Source organism: Alligator mississippiensis, chromosome 3 (genome assembly GCF_030867095.1).
Source record: "Alligator mississippiensis isolate rAllMis1 chromosome 3, rAllMis1, whole genome shotgun sequence".
In the NCBI taxonomy this organism is placed as follows: Eukaryota; Metazoa; Chordata; order Crocodylia; family Alligatoridae; genus Alligator; species Alligator mississippiensis.
Genome location: NC_081826.1, coordinates 48,308,203 through 48,327,503, shown reverse-complemented (window position 1 = coordinate 48,327,503; position 19,301 = coordinate 48,308,203). Strand labels below are relative to the sequence as shown.

The following is a 19,301-nucleotide window of genomic DNA, read 5'->3' as shown; positions in this document are numbered from 1 at the left end:
CTGAGTAGCAAAGCGATAAATTATGAAGGGTGTTTCAAAGAAATGCAAATGAAACCTGCATCCTGTGCCACTATTACAGATTGCTTGTATGTACCTCCTATTTTACAGCACAACCATATAGGAAAATTTAAGCTGGTTGTAAATATTTTTATAGAGATACTATTTTTTATTCCTTTTTCAGTAAAACAGTTTCTTGAATACCATGAATCCACTTGTAAACACAGAGGCAGGGAAAGCATAATACTAATATCCCACCTTAAAAGCTCAAAAATTATATTTTTGATAATTCTATAAAATATTTTCTAGGCATTGCAAATTTAGTTCTGCTATCACTAGACAGGAGATGAAACACTGAGAAGGAATTAGGAAGAATGACTCCAGGGCTAGGGATAGAAGTTACACATAAACTGGTTTCAGTCATCAGAAACTGGTTTAAACCCCTGTAAGAGAACAGAAGTTCAGTGCACATAAACCAGTTTCAAAATGGCTGAAATTGGTTTAAGATAAACCTGGCTGAATGTAGGATAAGACCTACCTGATTTGGGTCAAACCAGTTTATGAAACTTCTGTCCCAGACCCCTTCCTGGTTTAAATTAAATCACAGTCCCTCAGCATCCCAGCATGCTTGGCAGCCCTGGGCTGTATTAGGGTAGCTTGTCATATTTTATGCTTTAAAGTTGAACCTATTTATAAAGTGGTAAATTACAGTATTGTTTAAAGTTTTCTTTTATATTTAGCCTAAAGTTTGGTATAGCCTCATTGTTATCTAAACTTTTAATTTTGCTGGTTTGCAATGTCAGTTTGATCTTTATGGCTGTGTCCAGATGAGCGCAGCTGTGCGGTATGTGGTGCCGCAGACATGTCTGCAGCACCACATACTGCACATTCAACTATTCTCTGCACTGCTAGGGAATAGTAAGCATTTTTTTTTTTTGACCCCTGGATCTCCAGGGGTCAAAAAAACCTGAGCAAAAAAAAAACCAACTGGAGTGTTGCATGTGGGGGCAGCATGTGCTGTTCAAAACTGGAGCTTGGCCAGCTCCAGCTGCTGGCCAGGCTCTGAGTGGTAGGATCGCCTCTGCTGCAGCCCCAGGAGACCCCCAGGACCCCAGGTAGGGCTGATGGGGCCAGCCCAGTGCTGGCTCCAGCCACCCCTACCCCACCTGGGGTAACTTGCCGTGTGCCAGACGGCGCGTGGCACAGGTGTTGCCCAGGGACAACTAGCAGCATCACAAGGTTCACCGCTGCTTCTTGTCCCAAGGGAAACAAATGTCCATGCTTGTGTGGACATGGCCTGTGTGTGCATCTTCATTTTATGAATGTTGGTGGCTGTGTGTCAAACACCATACATTTGTTCCATCAAAGGAACAAGCGCAAGATGTCCTGGAAACACCCTAGATCGAAACACTGGCATTTGATCGACTATGTGATTGTTTGGATTCATGATCGCCAGGATGTCCTGATTATGAGAGCCATGACTAGCACTGATGACTATTGGATTGTCCACTGCCTCATCTGTTCCTGCATGTCCATCAGGATTGCTCCTAAATGAAGAATGCAAAGGAAGCAGATCAGGCCCAAGTTAAACATTGAGTGCTTGAAGCAGAGAATTCCCTCAAGAAGAGAAGATTCCAGCAACTCCTGAATGAGACACTACCAACAGAAAACCTAGAAGGAGTTGAGGAGCACTGGATGGGACTCAAGACAGCTGTTCCCTCATCCTGTGAAAATACGATAGGACACAAGGCCAGGAAACTTCAAGACTGGTTTGACAAAAATGACACTGAAATTCAAGGTCTTATCGACAGGAAATGGAAAGCTTTTTGTGCCTGGCAAAATAACATCAACTCTGCCAACAAGCAAAATCAGAGGAGCAGAGGAGAACATGAGAACTGAAAAATGAGTGGTGGATTCAGAAACCAAAAGAAATCCAACATTTTGCTGACATCTGTGACACTTGTGGCTTCTTTAGTGCTACCAAAGCTGTTTTTGGCCATAGCACACAATGCCTTAATCCTCTAAGATCAAAGGATGGAACAACACTACTGAAAGACAGTGAATCCATCAATGCTTGCTGGAAAGAACATTTCCAGGACCTTTTGAACCATAATTCAACTGTTGATGAAGGTAAGTTCAACAACTTTCCGCAAAAAGCAATTAAAGAAGACACTGGTTTGCCGCATACCCTGGCAGAGGTTGGGAGTGCAATCAGGGAAATGAAGAAGAAAAAGTCAGGTGGTTGATAGAATACCTGCAGAGATTTTCAAAGGAGGAAAACAACTTACATGTCAGCTTCATGTCCTCATCCTTAAAATCTGGAACAAGGAAGAAATCCCAGCTGATCTATGGGATGCCTTGGTTGTTATTATTTTCAAGAAGGGGGACAGAGCTGATTGCAGAAACTAACTAGGGAGGCATCTCACTGTTGGCCATTGCTGGGAAAGTCATCACCTGTATCCTTGCTAACCGCGTTCTTCCACTTGCAGAAGGAATTCTTCCAGAATCTCAAAGCAGCTTCAGACCATCTTGAGGAACTGTGGACATGATCTTCATAGCACATCAAATCCAGGAGAAGTGTTGTGAGCAAAATCAACTTCTTTATTTGGCCTTCATCAACCTCTCTAAAGCCTTTCATTCTGTAAACCATGAAGCCCTATGGAAAATCCTGTCCAAAACTGGCTGCCCAAACAAGTTCATCAGTGTTCTGAGACTTCTCCATGACAGCATATCAGCAAGGGTTCTCAGCAACAGGAATCAAACAGAATGATTTGGGGTGAATACTGGAGTGAAGCAAGGTTGTGTCATTACTCCAACTTTGTTTTCCATCTTCATCTCCATCCACCATAATGCACCGTGCTGATAGAAAGCTCCCACCTGAAACTGAAATTGTGTATAGGATGGAGGGAGGACTCTTCAGCCTCAACAGACTGAAGTCCAAAATGAAGACCATGACAACATCTATAATGTAGCTCCAGTAAAAAAGTCTTCTTAAATCATGACATCCTTGCTGAAACGAAGCTCTTGGTTTATTGAGCCATTATCATTCCAACTCTGCTGTATGGCTTGGAAACTTGGGCCACATACAGAAGAAATCTCAAAAGCTTGAAAAAGTACCACCAACGGTGCCTTCACAAGATTCTTCGGATTAGCTGGGAGGATAGATGCACAAACATCAGCATCTTGGTCAAAGCAAATTCCAACAGCATAGAGACCATGATCATCCAAAATCAGCTTTGCTGGACAGGTCATGTTGTTCACATGCCTGACTCCTGCCTTCCAAAAAAAATCTTTTTCTCACAGCTGAAAGACAGTCAGCAAAGTAGCAGAGGGCAAAGAAAGCACTGCAAAGACACCCTGAAGGCAAACATGAAGAGGTGTAACTTCGACATCAACACTTGGGAAACCCTTGCTCAGGACCAACCAAAATGGAGGAAGATTGGGAGGGACCTCAACACTTTGAAACAGCTTGTCAACAGGCAGAAAAGGAAAAGAGGAAGAGGTGAAAAGAACATCAGAACATCCAATGCAGCAACGCAGTAGTGCCCATCCCTCCTGGAAACACCTGTCCTCACTGTTGCAAGATATGTAGATCTAGAATTGGGCTATGGAGCCACCTGCAGACTCACTATTAAGATCCTTGGAAGACAATCTTACTCATCCGTGAGTGATTGCCAAGCATCATCATCATCATCACATTTGGGCATGTTGTAAGATAAGGTGTCAACTGAGAAGATGTGTCAAGGGTGCATAAATCTTTTGCATCCACCTCTTGTGAAGGTCACAGGAATGTAGAAAACATATTTAGGTTTTTAGGACGATCATGGAAACAAAGGTAAAGTGGGATGTGTTTCTAAGACAGTTAATGAAATATCATACGTCTAGCAAACTAAGAGGCTTGAGTTCTGACATATGGCCACGCTCATACAATACAAGATGAGAAGGCAGACAAGAAAACTGCAGTGATTTTATTTGAATAGAATTATTATTTGGGTATCTCTGTGCTATGTGAGAAAAGCCATGGATCTATACTGTCTGGTTGTTATTTCCTAAGAAATTATACCAGTGGAGAGGCAGCCAGCAGGACATCTGGAATTTGTAAACAATTAATAAGCTTCAAGGCTTCTGGGCAGGGATCTTACAGAAGTGGGTATGATTGCTAAGTTTGTTCTTCCCAGTAGAACATGGAGGAACACTAGGCAAGGTTTTGACTACATATATTCATCCTCCAGTTAATGTAATATAAACAACAGGAGTGACTGTTACAATGGCAGTATGAGGCTCCATTTTATTGCGTCTCATTGATTTGACATTCAAATTTTTACTTTTACCTGAAGCTAAACAATAATTTTTCCCTTCTTTCTTTGCTGCCAGCTTGATAAAGTCATCCAGGGCTCTGCCAGTCAAGGGCCCCCTCCAGATGTTACTTTTGTTGTGGATTTAAAGAGAGTGTCTTGTAACGTTTTTGAAACATGCCAAGTGTTCAGGCAAGCTGTCCTGCAATAAAAATGACAAACCAGTGACAGAGATGCTTCAGATTTAACGTGGAACATCTTTGTGGTTGGCTTGTATCACAGTTTAATTTGAATGCATGGCAATGTTAAAGCCCTGCTATGCAGCCCAATGCTGGCTGCATGATGGGGCTTTAAGATTCCTGGTACAGAAGGGACCCATTGATTCCACTCCTGCAGAAATATTTAAAGATGTACCATGCCAACCATCATCTCCCTGCATGTGGGGACATCCCAGATTCCCAAAAGCACACCCATCCCTGGCTGTCCATGGAGCTGAGCTACCATCAGTGTGCAGTTTGCTGGCTGCACCCAGAAGTTTTGCGGTGTGCCATACAGACAGCTATGGATCAGGACGCTTCCAAGGAGTGGGCAGCTCCCCAATCCCCAACTTTTCCCACCCAGTGGGGACAGGTGCAGCCAGCAAATGCATAATTGGAATCTGACAAATTTTATCACAGATCCCATAAATCATGCAACCTTCCTTGCACATGTGGCATGGCAAGATGCATGATTTTTTGGATTCACGATAAAATTAATCAGGTTCCAATTGTGAGACAAATGTCTGAAAGGAGTCAAGACGGTATTCCTGCAGGTCTGAATTAAGCCCTTTGTTTCTTCACATAATTTACATTTATGCAATTCCAATTAAGACTAACAAATTTACACAGAGAGGTTCTCAGATACCATGGTGATGTAAATCCTTATTAAAACAAAAATAGAAAAACATATGAGAGACCTAGGCAGAATCAAGCTCCACAGCCACACGGATGGGCAGATGTGGAGGAGAAGAAGGAAAAGAGGTGGTCTGAAGCAGATCTATATAAATCAGTGAATTTGATTAGTCGAAGCTAAAACAGGAGGAGGAACCTCTTCCTTCTACTGTTTTGTTCTCAGTAGGTGGGAACCTCGAGAAGGCACAGAGAGAAGGAATAAGATCACCTCTGTGCTGCTCTGCTCTCTCTCTTTCTTTATCTCTATCTTTTCTTGAGCTAGAATGGGAGAAAATGAATAAGACAGAATTAGAGCGAATACCAGCAGGTGAATACTAAGGCAGCAGCTGTTTCACTCTTGTAGTATGCAGAAGGAAAACAATTGAAAGAAAATGGGTTGAATAGGGCTTATGCAATGAGAATGACAGATCTTTGCTTCCAGGTTAGTGTAACCTGATTAGAAGGATCCAAGCCAATCTTTTTTGTGGTATTTTATATTTAAAAAATTAGTCGTAATTATGAAGAATTAGAGGTAAAGGGCTATTGAGAAAACTGAAAAAGGTATTATTGAGAAGATGAAAAAAACTGTAACTTCAAACATGATTCTTTTATCATTCCATTATTAACTGGCCCTAGAATTTATGGGTACCTATACATGTGCCTGATGCCTGCTTCAACTTCAAGAGCAGACTTGATTGATTAGCACGCTCCAGCAGCCTTGGCATCACATGTATTTAACATCTCTGCACTTGAAAACGGTGGTGGGGGTGCTTTAGTGTCAAACAAGCTTTAGTTAAAGTGCCCCCAGCCGCGATTTTGAAGTGCGGAACACTGACTACACAAGACGCTGTGGGCACTTTAATTAGACCAGCTCCCGAGAGTCGCTCTAATTAAAGCACCCTGCACACCGGAGTACATTTAAAGATACCCTATGTTATGGGTGTGTTGCTACCACATACACAGTACATAAAAAGACCCACAACTTGCCTTAGGATATGTACAGGGTTCATGAGAACATTTTTTATTAACTGAACAAAATATTCATTGTCATTATCTGTATTTAGCCAGGGTACAGTATTTCTGCAAACTATTTAATATTTGCCACTTTGCATTCCACACTCCATGATAATAATTCGGTCTGGGATATAGTGTTTCTTCATCATGGTAGTGTATCATACAGCATTATTCTAGTGCTCCTACTATAAAGGTGAGTCCACTTTTGAAATAACAACCTCAATATTACTTTGAAGCTGGTTAAGCTGTTTTTCATAGGCATAATGGGCACTGACAGATGTGGAAAAAAAGCCAAAACAAAACACTGCTTGACTGGAAGAGGAATCACATCAGTTTGATTTAGCTTGCCCAGAGCTTGCAAACTTCAACAGGGCTTTTTGGAGCTTTAATCTAATAGCTAAGGGTAAAGCGCTGTTTGTTTGTTTTTACCATGTCTATAAGCAGCCAATGATATGAAAAAGAGCAGAGCAATGAATCAGTCATAACCTACATATTTAATTCTGAGCTTTACAACTGGATTGCTTATTGTCATTTTGGATTTCTTCTTCTACTTTGACAATTCCTACCTTATAAATAATCATATTTTACATTGGCTTTCATTTCCACTGAACAAGTTTTGATGTTAAACTGGTACTCCTTTAACATAAAGTACAATTTTCAGATTAAATCTAAATTAGATGCATATTTAATAATTTTAAAATTAGAGAACAGCTGAAGCCTGAAGTAAAACCTGGAAAAAAACATACTGCTTAACAATTCACTATACAGAACATATTTTCTTAGTTTTACTCTTTATCATCCTTTTTTTTTTTTTAATTACTAGTCACATTTACATGAAAATGGAATATCTGTTAGCAATTCATTTCCCACCTGAAATAAGAAACGTCATGATTTCCATCAATTCACTGGAAATGATCTGCTACAGTAACATGGCAGAGATGACACATAGTAAGCTATATACAGCAGGAACAGATGCTACTTAAAATATGCAAATGTCTCTAGTAATTCATAGATTCATAGATGTTAGGGTCGGAAGGGACCTCAATAGATCATCGAGTCCAACCCCCTGCACAGGCAGGAAAGAGTGCTGGGTCTAGATGACCCCAGCTAGATGCTTATCTAACCTCCTCTTGAAGACCCCCAGGGTAGGGGAGAGCACCACCTCCCTTGGGAGCCCGTTCCAGACCTTGGCCACTCGAACTGTGAAGAAGTTCTTCCTAATGTCCAATCTAAATCTGCTCTCTGCTAGCTTGTGGCCATTATTTTTTTGTAACCCCTGGGGGCACCTTGGTGAATAAAAACTCACCAATTCCCTTCTGTGCCCCCGTGATGAATTTATAATACCAGAGATAAAGATAAAACTATGGAAAACACATGGAACCTTAGGATAAAATCACATGTTACACTTAGACCAGTGTTTCCCAACCAGTGTGCCATGGCATAACAGTGTGCCAGCAGAAATGAACAGGTGTGCCACAGAACTCTGCCATGGCAATGAGCTACAATAGGTATGAGAATGGGGAATGCCTTAACAGGTGTGCTGTGGAAAATTTGTATTAATGTAAGTATGCCTTCAGCTGGAAAAGGTTGGGAAACACTTACTTAGACCATACTAAGAAGACTTTAAACATGAGTGTTCACAAGCTAAAGTTCCCTAACTCATGTTATGTGTCCTCTGAGCAGTTCAAAGTTATGCCAATTCAGGCAGGGGTTACCTCTGGGCTGTGTTACCTAGCTCCTGTTAGGGTAACTTCAGCCTGTTCTCTCTCTCTCTCTCTATATATATATAAAAGCAAGAGAAATGGTAGCTAATATGAGCAAAGACTGTGGCGGGCTTGCATTTTACCATTGTCTGTTCACTCATCCAGGAATCCCCTAAATTCAGAATTTCTCACAAGTCACAGGTGATGTTATGTGTGTAGCAGAAAGCTTTTACTTGTAGTATCAGCAAGCTTTCAAGTGTTACCTTGATTTTAGCTCTTCTTACCTTTAAAGAAAACAAAATTCCCCTCACTGTTTTCATAAACTGCATCAATGCTTGGAGGCAGTCCCCTCCAGAAATAGGTGATCTGCATGGGATATCCATCCATCACCCTATTGTTTCTGACACGCCAAAACCACTGATCCTGAAAACCAAACAAATACATGTTAGCATATTCTGAGGCCTCTCTATATGTTGAGCTGCTTTTCAGAGACTGAGAAAACACATTGAATATTAGTATGGGACAACAACTTCTCTTCTTTGTCTAAGTGTTTTTGTATTAACTCCAAATAAGTATAAAATAAATTTAACCCCAGCCAGGAAATGACAGCAAAAAAAAGAAGCCTCTTAAAATAGTGATTCAGTGATATGTTAAAATAATTAAAAACAAAATATTAGACATATCCACAGAGAAGCAGAAAATTGATAATACTTCTTTCCATGCATCTACCTGACTTTTCTGTAACAAACATCTATTGTGCTTAAAAACAAAGGATAGGAGAGCATGTGTATTAAACAAAAAAGGCCATATTCTACTTAGAAAGATACTAGCATTTCCAGTATTATTTCACAGAATGTAATGGAATTACTCAAGGGTTTCAATGGATTTACTCAGACCAGCTTTCATGCCTATGGTTTCATGGAGAAACAGTACTAAGAAATAATTTGATTTTGAACAGCTACTTCCTGTGTTTGCCATGTTTAGAGAAAGATGTACACACCAGACAAATGACCTCATTTTAGTTAAATGCACTGCTCTAGGGGCAAGCATACTGTATTTAACATCATCAGTCTTGTATCAGGTATTTATTTAGGAAGAACTTACTGTATTAGTTTAAATATGCTTTCCCTTGAATGTTTTCTTTTTGAAGGCCTAGACTGAACAACAATCAATGTCAACATTCAGCCTTCAGTTCTTTATTGTATTATTTCCAAATCCTTTGCTAAGTTAAATGACTGAAGGATGAACAGTAACCTCCCTATACGCCTGATGAACTTTCAGTTTAATCTTATTCAACAAAATGCAAAACTCCTGTGAAAGGTACCTGATATCCAGGGAGGTGCTCTATCTGCAGATCAGGAATAATGTAGGGATTGGCACTGTAACCTTACCCACTCTGTCCTGACACGAGCCAATCTGAAGCTCAGAGAATCAGTGGAATGACTCCCATCTAGGTATGGGAGGATTAGTTCATTTGACAATCTGATTCACTTCTTTTCTTCAGTCATTGGTTACGAAGCTATTTCTTGCTAATGAGACCCAGGCCACTAGCTGTGATTGTAGATTTGCAACGTGGGTACCGACACACTGCACTAAGAACTGCACAAATATGACCAAGTGTTGTATGCAGACTGTGATATCACCAAGACTTTCAGTCTTTATTGGCGATACCCACTGCATAAACCAACCCTTAAATCCACCATTCTTGCATGATGTTGCTGTTTACAATATCATCTTTCCCTACAGGCTAAACTAAGCCTCTACTTGCCAGGGCCTGTAGTTACACTGTCCTAACTGGGAAGTGGGAGAAAAATATTATGTGAGGAGTTAGGTGAGCGTAGGTCAACATTTCCTTGATCTGCCTCTCCAACTTTGGCAGCCATATCTTCCCTAAGTGCAACTCTTTCATATATGGACATGGAGAAAGGGAGGAGCAAGGGGTGATCAAGTAAACATTCACTTCATATGTAACGGATACTTAATTTCTTCACTATAGACCAAGGCCCTTCAGTTTAGATGATTTCTATGCAAAATGCTATGCCAAATGCCTGACACATATAGTTAACTCCTTTCTTTTCACATGCAAATACAAACTACATATGGAGTAATAAAGAATGAATATTACAAGCGATGAGAGCCAAAAGAAAGAGAAAAAATAGTATCCTCTCAGATCTCTGTAACAGAAGGCTACAATGGTAGCCTAACCTTCCCTCTGCATAGGTCAGCCTACCAAGAAAATGATATCTGCGGTCTTGTGGGAACTGGCACAGCTCTGAGAACAGATTAATATTTTTGCTAGGATAGGCTTATGAAGAGCTGTATTAATCATTCTTCTCAAGTACAAGTTGCAATCTTCTTTAATTGTTCATTTTTCAACCAATATATCTATCCAGACCTGTATAGAAAATAACAGTATTGCATATCTATAGTAGAAAGAAATATTTCCATCCCAGATCTTCTGTGAGGAGGTTAGCCTCGTAAAAGCTACTCAAATAAATTAGTCATTCTGAAGGGTTTGGTTCTGAAATTTATAACCGGATGAAAATGGTACTATTAAAAAAATATCTTTTTTTTCTCATGTCTGGCTTTTGGGGCTGCTAGTGCAACATGATTATACATCATAGCTGCAGTATAATGGTCTGATTAGACTACTATTTTTGGCCTCAACCACTTTCTACTATAAGATATATTACAGCTCTTAAGGAAGGCCAGCAAATCAATTTTTAGGATGAACTGTCTAAATTCCAGCTGAGAAAAGGGAAAAGGAAAAAATCAAATGATAACATAAAGTAACAAGGATCTAGAAAGACTGAGAAACAAGGATCTAGCACATGTTCTGAAAGCTACCACAGAGTATGTCATCTTCGGTGATTTTTTTTTTAATCATAGCACGTACATGAGACAAGAGACCTTATGGGAAGTAAATGTTAGGAGGAAAAATATTCTCAAAACAGACATTAGAAAGCATTTTCCAACAATAATAAATCCTTGGAATGGGTTTGGAGGCAAGGTGTTTGAGGTATAATCAATCTAAGAATGGCTAGGTACTGTTCTGGGAAAAATGATGTAACAATAAGTCTCAGTAGGCCAAATGGCTCTTTGTCATCCTCAGATTTTCTGTAAAACCCTCAAACATAGACAGAATATCAGGGATCAGTTATTAAACGAAAAACAAAATAAGCAGCAAGCGACAATAATTTGCAATTTATATTTTTTTGATCTCTACTGCTGTCTTCATTAGGATGGAATTTCCCTATCTTGTCTATTTTGCCAGGAATAGGATAGTTTACGTTATACACCTGAATATTGCTGCAAAACCATATCTAAAAATATATATTTTGTATGCTAAGGGACTTATCCAGGTTCTAATAGGTCTTCCAAAAACTGGCCCATTGACTTTAAGGAAAATTAGATAGCTTCACAACAGCATCACACATCCATAGAAAGGGCTGGTATCCTTTCACTAGTGTCAGCTGGAGCTTGTGACCCAGTTATAGCTGCGGACCAGAAGTGTTTGCCCCACAGAGCTGAAGACCAGCTGCTTGAGCTTGCCTTTGTAGACTTCCAACCCCTCTGCAGTGAGGGAAACACAAGACTTGGACGAGCAAAAAACTGCAATGGAGGGGAAAACTATGGGGTGATAGGTAGCACAGTGCAGCCCTGTGCCATCAATCTCTTGTGGCACATCACACCTTCATGAGCCACATCAGACCATTTTGTGGTAGACTGCTTGCTATCCCTATAGTTTAGGGTAAGTGAGGTTGTGAACAAGTATTCGAGAACTTTGGTGAACAGGGATGAACTTAAGAACATACTTTCTTGAATTGGGACTAACTAATGGGCTCAAGCTTGCTTCTCAAAGTGATCCTCAGATTTGGCAAAGTTTTGAAACCCCTCTGATAGGCAAAGTTTATAAAATGTTAGTGTAGCTAATACATCTAGATTTTCAGCGAGGACGTTAGAGCAAAACTTGTAAAACTCATTCAAGCATTTTCAGGAGGGCTATACGTGTAGTTCTAATGACAGTAACAATCTCCTTTTGATTAGACTTAAAAGCCACAATGTAAAACTGTCAAAAGATGGAATTTATAATATTCTGACTGTATTTTCATTTTAAGAGATTTTAAAAAATTGAGCATGAAGAAATTCAGTCACAAACTCACATAATGGTAACAGGTGAAAATAAGGTTTATTGGCTTTGCACTTTAACTATTGCTATACATTTCTGTAGTCATAAAAGGAGAAAAAATACTTCCCCATAACAATAGTAAAAGATCTGACTACTATTATGATGCAGTAATTTTGCTAAAACTTATTGTAATAATACCAGAGACAACATTCTATTTAATGATACAAACACACAAAGAGAAAATTCAGACAACTGGAGAGTCTCAATCACCACCACTTTCCAGATAGTAAGTGACAAACATATTAAAATATGATTTCCCATGGATCTTTGTAGGCTGTGGTCAACATGTCAAGTGTAATAGCTCTCTGCCCAGTTGAGCAATTGCTTCTGCTAGGAAGGGAATGGGTCACAAAATCCCTACTGGCCTCCAGCGAACAGTGTAAGTAATAGCCCAATTCCTGAGTGACTTTCTGAATCCAGCCTGGAAAGACTAATAATTCCTTGCAATAGCAGGGAAGGCTTGTGCTCATTAGCATTACTTCATTATTTAGGACCAGTATACTTAACTCCCCACCTCCCCTCCCTACCTAAATGTTACTCTTGATACCTTTGTTTTGTGCTCCTATCTTATTAACTTGATACCCAAATTCAAAAGCATTAAAGCAATTCCTTCCACACAATGTAACACATTTTGAGTAAAAAATAAAGAGCATTGCACCAATTCAAAGACACACTCATAATCTGTTCAGGTGTCCAAAATTACTTTCCATAAGGTAAATTTATTAAACATAGCTTATAAATATCTTAAGAACGTTTTCATTCCTAACTTTGCGATTCTTCTTTGGTAAACTACAATTCATTCTTCTCCCTACCCCCACTTTAAATGCTGAGTACATATCACTCTACTCAAAACTTGCCCAACTTGTAAAGATATGAGTGGGCTTTCAAAAATATTTTTTCTAATTTTGTGCTAACTACTGGATTGCATTATGGTATTGTGGGCCAAGGTCATTTCCAGTATAATGCAACAATAATAAATGCAATTATATAAGCAATGAATTGGGACCTGTGTCTGATGATGAAAGGACCAGTGAATTCCTGGCCTACATGAATTCCACAGTACAGAATTCAGAGCTTAAAAATTATCTTCCTTACTATGTTTCTGTTATGAATTTCATATTGAGTTATAGTTCAAATACAGGGCGCCGAATTTAATAAAGGCCTTTTCATTTTGCTAATGAAACTCGATGATCTTCCGAGGTTCCTTCCAGCCCTAATGTCTATTAATCTATGAAAGTATCTTAACATTTGCCTAAAGTATTTACAACTTTGAATGTGTAGATGTTTACGATTTACCAAGTTACATTCATGGGCCGTGTCCAGATGAGCACGGCTATGTGGTATGTAGTGCTGCAGGTAAGTCTGCAGCCATGCTCCAGCTGCCGGCTAGGTTCCAAGTGCCCCCAGGACCCCATGTACGGCTGTTGGGGCCAGGACAGTGCTGGCCCCAGCCTCCCCTACCCCACCTGGGGTAACTTGCCATGTGCCAGAAGGCACGTGGAGCAGGCATTCCCCTGGGACAACTAGCAGCGGCACAAGGTGTGCCGCTGCTCGTTGTCCCCAGGGAACCAAATGTTCACACTCCTATGGACACAGCCATAGATGTCTATCTTTTGACTCTTGATTTCAATCAGACAACCATCATACATTAAGTAGTCAGAAGTAGCTAGGACAACACAGGAGTAGGCAGGACCTCTCATCAGTGCCCCCTCCTCCAATTCCAATTCCTATGTATGTAAATTACTTGTTTCCAGTCTAGTCAGTACCACTGATCTTTGCAAGTCCATTCATACCATCTGATAAAGTAGGCTGTTGCTGACAAAAGCTTATGTTTCTCTGAAAAAGTTAGTCTCTGTCACCTGACCTTCCCTATCATACATTAAAGTAGACATAAAAGTCTATGACAATATTAATTTTCTATTGATTAGTATCAGGCTCCCTCTGCACCTCTTTTTCTTTACCCTGATTAGAACAAGGAATTTCATTTTAAGATCCGATTACATTTTTTCTTCATGTTCTTCAAACCACTTTGCAGACTTATTTCACTGTCCCTTCTCTCTTTCTCTCTCCGCTCCCACTCCTCCTCCTCCTCCTCCCTCAACTTACTCCCCACACCATCTGCTTGTCTAAGAGCAGCACTAGACTCCTTTTTGTCCCTAGCTGCATCTGTCCATTACTGGAAATGTCATCTGCCTTGAAGGGTCTCCTATTTGGAATAACTTTCTGAGTTTTTACCTCCACGTCTGTCCACATTAATAGTTATGGTTGACCTTAAAGATGCCCTAACGCCCAAACCTGTTGACCACCTATACTATGACCTCCTTAGCTTGAATTCCAGTGACAGCCCAGTGCCATTGCAGTTCTGCTAAACCTTAGCGTCTGAGGTTGGTTATGCCACTTAACCCACCTCTGTGAGCTAAGCATTAAGAATTCACATGGGTGCTTCAGGCCTTAAATCTATTGCCAGCAAACCCATGGGTCTTTGTTCCTTACTTTGAGCTCTCTGCCACCCCCCTTCCTTTGTCTGTTGTCCACAAACAGAGACAAACCAACAGGAAGAGACAAATAGTCTACAGACTGATTTGTAGAAGAGCTCCACTTCACAAAAAAGCAGCTGGTTTTGGTGCCAGCTGCAAGATATAACATTAGAAGGGGAAGGTTGGCTCACGTGGCTTCAGCTGATTAAAGCTGACATCAAGAGTCAACCCTAAGTATCTTTGTAGACCTTTCCTTTAAGTATGCATCCCTTTTCAATCATAAATGAAAGCACACTGAATTAAATCCTGCACTGGTTATATCAGCATTGCTTAACTGACTTCAGTGACTCAGAGAGCACTACACAAATTTATATTAGCAGAATAGCTAGATAATGTCTTCTTTGTATCTCTTAATATTTTTGCCTTTGCTCTTATTTATTAATAAATTATGTACATGTTGTGAACATGAAATACAATGGAAAATATCAAGTTGCCTTGCATTGTGTGACTTAAGTTTCCTTTTTAAAGCGTGTAGAAAATATGTGTGGTTAGAAGAAAAAAAAAATATCTGTCCGTGCAGTTCAGGTGATAAATCATAATGGGAAAAGAAGCTTTACTTGCTCTTTTTCTTCTTAAATGATCAAAGCTTAAGTTTAAGGACTCTGAAAAAACCTTTTCTTGCCTGAAAAAAGCACCCTGGAAGGGACTGTCTCATGGGCAAACTTTGATTTTTCAAAATCAAAGCAAGCAGAACCATCTCCTTAGTCATATAGCTCATATGATGAGAGTTTACAACTATCAGGCTGAGGGTTTTGCACTAGGAAAACCATTCTACCTGCACATTGCTGTTGTGAAGCTATCTAATCAATCTTACTGACAACTGCCCTCAGAACAGAACACTCAGTGCAGCAGTAAATCATATACTTAGTGCATCATGCTAAAGTTTAAGAACCTGAATCCAATTTTACCTCTCCAGGTATTTCTTCTTTAATCACCAATGGCAGTCATTTACTAGAATACTCTGACAGTATGACATTGAAAGCCTTTAATTTTCTGTTCAAATTGCTGTATTTGCATCAACATATGGATGTGAACTAAAGACATGGGGTGTATACTTGATGCTAATCTAATGCTTTGAAATAGGCGTCTCTTTTATTTTTAAGAATAAAAACAAAGAAAGTACAATTGCACGCAGCGGTTCTCCCTGATGTATGGTAAAAGTATTTATTTTATTGTGACAATTTCTCTTCTAGCAACACTTCAAAGGGTAGTTATATTTAATCTACACTTGTTGACCTTAAACAACAAGGGCTGTGCCAAAATACATAAACATTTATGGTTTCTAAACCTCAGATTTATTTATTTCTTAGTTCAGTCAGTTCCCAAGCTAATGCCTGCAAACCCCAAAGCAAAGAAAGTTCCAAGAGGCTAGCTGTGGGCACTCTCCAGGGGCTGTGCCTTATTTTTGGAGTTGAATGGTGGGAATAGACCACAGGTACTCCGTTATGGATCGCAATGTGGGAAGAAGGTGTACATTTGTGTGTGCATGTACATATTGGCACACACACATGCAGACATTTCTTAAGAATGGTTTTGCCCAGAAAGAATATAAAACTTCTAAGCATTCTTTCATTTGTGACCTGGCATATACAACCTGTCCACCAATGGGTAGGGATGTAATATGGGGAAGCTGTGCTGACAAATTCTGGACAACTTTTAAACAACAAGATATTACCTTTCTTTTTTCCTTGCTAATTGCCAATAATTTCCCAGTAATTATTTTACCTTGCTTATTCCCAAGATAATCATTTGGTCTTCTCTGCATCTATAATTTCTCTCTGGCAACCCTGTATGGCACATTTTTTGGAGGTAGACTATTCCTTGTATATGAGCAATTACTTTCAGTGCAGTATTTCTTTCCCATTGTTGGAAGTGTTTATCCGATTAATTCATCAGCTGGAAATAGCTTCAAGTTACATAGTCAAATGATTTAGCTCATTTTCATTTAAACATGTTCATAAACAAAGTTATATTACTGGCAATTTTGCAGACCACGCATAGATGAACATGTGATACAATATGACTAAAGCAATTCTGTAATATGATTTATCTATTAGAGGAATGGGAAAGTGACATAAATCCTGAAAGGATATGCACATATTTTAAAGATGCACTCTTATACTTAAAAGAAATTTCAATCTCCTCAGCAGGTGATAAAGTTCAAGTTAGGATTTGATTATATTAGACAAATCTATTTTTGTCTTCCTTGGCAAATGTATTTGATTATGCATTCTGAAACTGTTAGTTTTCCAAGATATACAATTTTAATGTACATCTAATTATATTATTCTCTCAAAATTTCATCAACCTTGGCATATCAGCTTGGACAAATGATTTATTGCATCCATTCCAATTACCGGCTGGACAAAGAAATACATTGCAATGCATACAAGTTGGCGTCTTTTCCTTTCAGTTTGCAATTTCATTTAATGCCTTTTTTATAGCCAGCTAAATTGTGTTGGTTAGCTATGCTCCTCCAAGTTAGCAGGTCATCATCACTTTGTAGTTCAAATGCATCAAAACATTAACTTAATAATTAAATATAATTAAGATAGGTACATCAAGTAAAATTAAATTTAGCCAAAAGTAGAGTTTAGGAAAAAGGGGAAACTGATAAAACATATGTTAGAATTAGATACGTATCAGCATTAAAGAAGGAAAGAAACTGTTTAAGAAGGCTAAAATAGTAACAAAGAAAATGAGAAGCTGTAGGATGAAAATAAGGAATGGGAAACTAAAATTAAGTGTAAGGGTAAATATCCAAAAGAGATGCATAGGGAGAACCTAGAGAGCTGTTTGTGGAAGAAAGAAAGCAAACCTTATTGCTAGTTACCCAAAAGTAGACAGAACAAACACATGATACACAAATCCCATTAGGATGGGAGAGGATGGACTAGATAACTTTATGCAGTTCTAAGTGGTGTAGTGCTTAGGCCTAGAGAATAACAACCAGTAGAAAAGGTTTCTATTCTTAGCCTTGTGATTGACTTGTTGCCTGAATTCGGATAATCATAGGGCCTCTATAGACTTCAGTATCTTCTTTAATGTATTGAGTATGATGATAAGATGTATGAACATTTTGAACATTCTTAATAACCATATTTGGAAACCTTGAAAGGTGATGTATTAAAATGTCCATAATTGAAAAGTCAGTGTGTAACCGGCAGTTTGCATAGAATGGTACCCAATTACCAGAGTTTCCTCCTAATCTTAGAATATGCAATAATAACAATGACTCAAATACCCTTGGCAATCACATTAAGTGCAAATTCTTATTCTTTGATTCTGTAAATTCTCATTGTAAAAAAGTTTAATCTTAGCAAGGGTCATTTTTTACTACTGCCATCTAATTCCTAAAAAATAATCAGTACTTTCTCACTTTTAGAAATAAACTCTCTAATCTGTATTGTTATAAATATTTTATATCAGTTTAGGTCTTTATTCTGACCTAACCTGTCCTTCAGAGTCCTTCAGGGATAAGTAACAGTGTTGGTAGTGAAGAGAAATAAAAACAGTTTGCCAATGTTTCAATTCATCTGTAATAAAAAAGAAAATCTAATAGAGTTCTCAGGGCAAAAATAATGGAACTTTTTGGTTTTCTGCACATCACTTTCTCCCTCTCCTCTGTACCTATAACTACTGCCAACAGTAAAACATTAATGTACTGTGAAATCTGTAGAGCTCTGCCCTTTATTTTTATACCTAATCAACTCTATGTATAATTCTGCAACTATGTATTACAGCCCAAACCATAGTTCCAAATTATACCCACTAAATAACAGGAAAACTACCAAATGTAACACATTAAAAATGTGCAGAGCACTTGGAGGAAGAAAGAAAACCTTTAGCAACTTTTGTAGTTAATGGCTTCCAATAAGAAAAAAAAAAAACCTGTTAGCAGACAGAGAGGGGAAGTGCATCAAACAAGACATTAAATAAAATCAGCTCACTGCTGACTCAGCGGAAGGGGCTCAAAATGATTATTAAGACTTAAATCTAAAAAGATGCTCTCACATTCATTGGTCTTTTGGTTCCACTGAAAGCTTGGGTTTAACAAAGAAAAAATGAAGACATTAGCCCTTTTCCTTAGTTGAACTGATACATACCTTTAGCACTTTGTCCTGCCCTTGAATGCTGTTTGCTCCAAAAAAAGAAGACAGCACAGAAGAATTCAGCAGCATCAAGGGAATATGAGGATGCAGGTGATTTTACCACTAATTTTGTTCAAGGTCTGCTTTTCATCAAGTGGAGACTAACACCAGTTCCCAATGCCTGGACCATAATAATCCTTTTTATGTACACTGCACAAAATTCATTCTTGAAAATAAACCCTAAATTGAATACAAGTAGTGATAAGGCCTTGTGCTGACTGCAAAGAGATGATTAATATTCACTATTAATAGACACAATAGAACAAGATACAAGGGAAATAGTAGGAAGGTGAAAGGTCTTGTTACAATTGTAAATTAATTATATTTTGTAGTATAGTTGTATTAAATGTGTGTATTAAATCCAGAGTAGCAAAGGGCCTTTTTTACAGGATGTTTTACAGGAATACAAGCATCCTATCTGAACTGGTATTAAATCAGAGTCCAACAGGGTATTTAAAGTATACACTTTTGCAAGAGATACTGACT

At 38.8% G+C, this 19,301-nt stretch overlaps 1 protein-coding gene across 2 annotated transcripts in view; it reads right to left on the bottom strand.

Moving 5' to 3' along the window:
• The window catches only part of MMP16 (matrix metallopeptidase 16), a 326,417-nt gene that overhangs the window by 37,445 nt on the left and 269,671 nt on the right, over positions 1–19,301 (bottom strand). For both annotated transcript variants that reach the window (XM_014610178.3, XM_019486726.2), the window contains one exon: positions 8,223–8,361. In XM_014610178.3, coding sequence (XP_014465664.2) covers positions 8,223–8,361 — 139 coding nt within the window. The remainder of the gene's footprint in view (positions 1–8,222; positions 8,362–19,301) is intronic.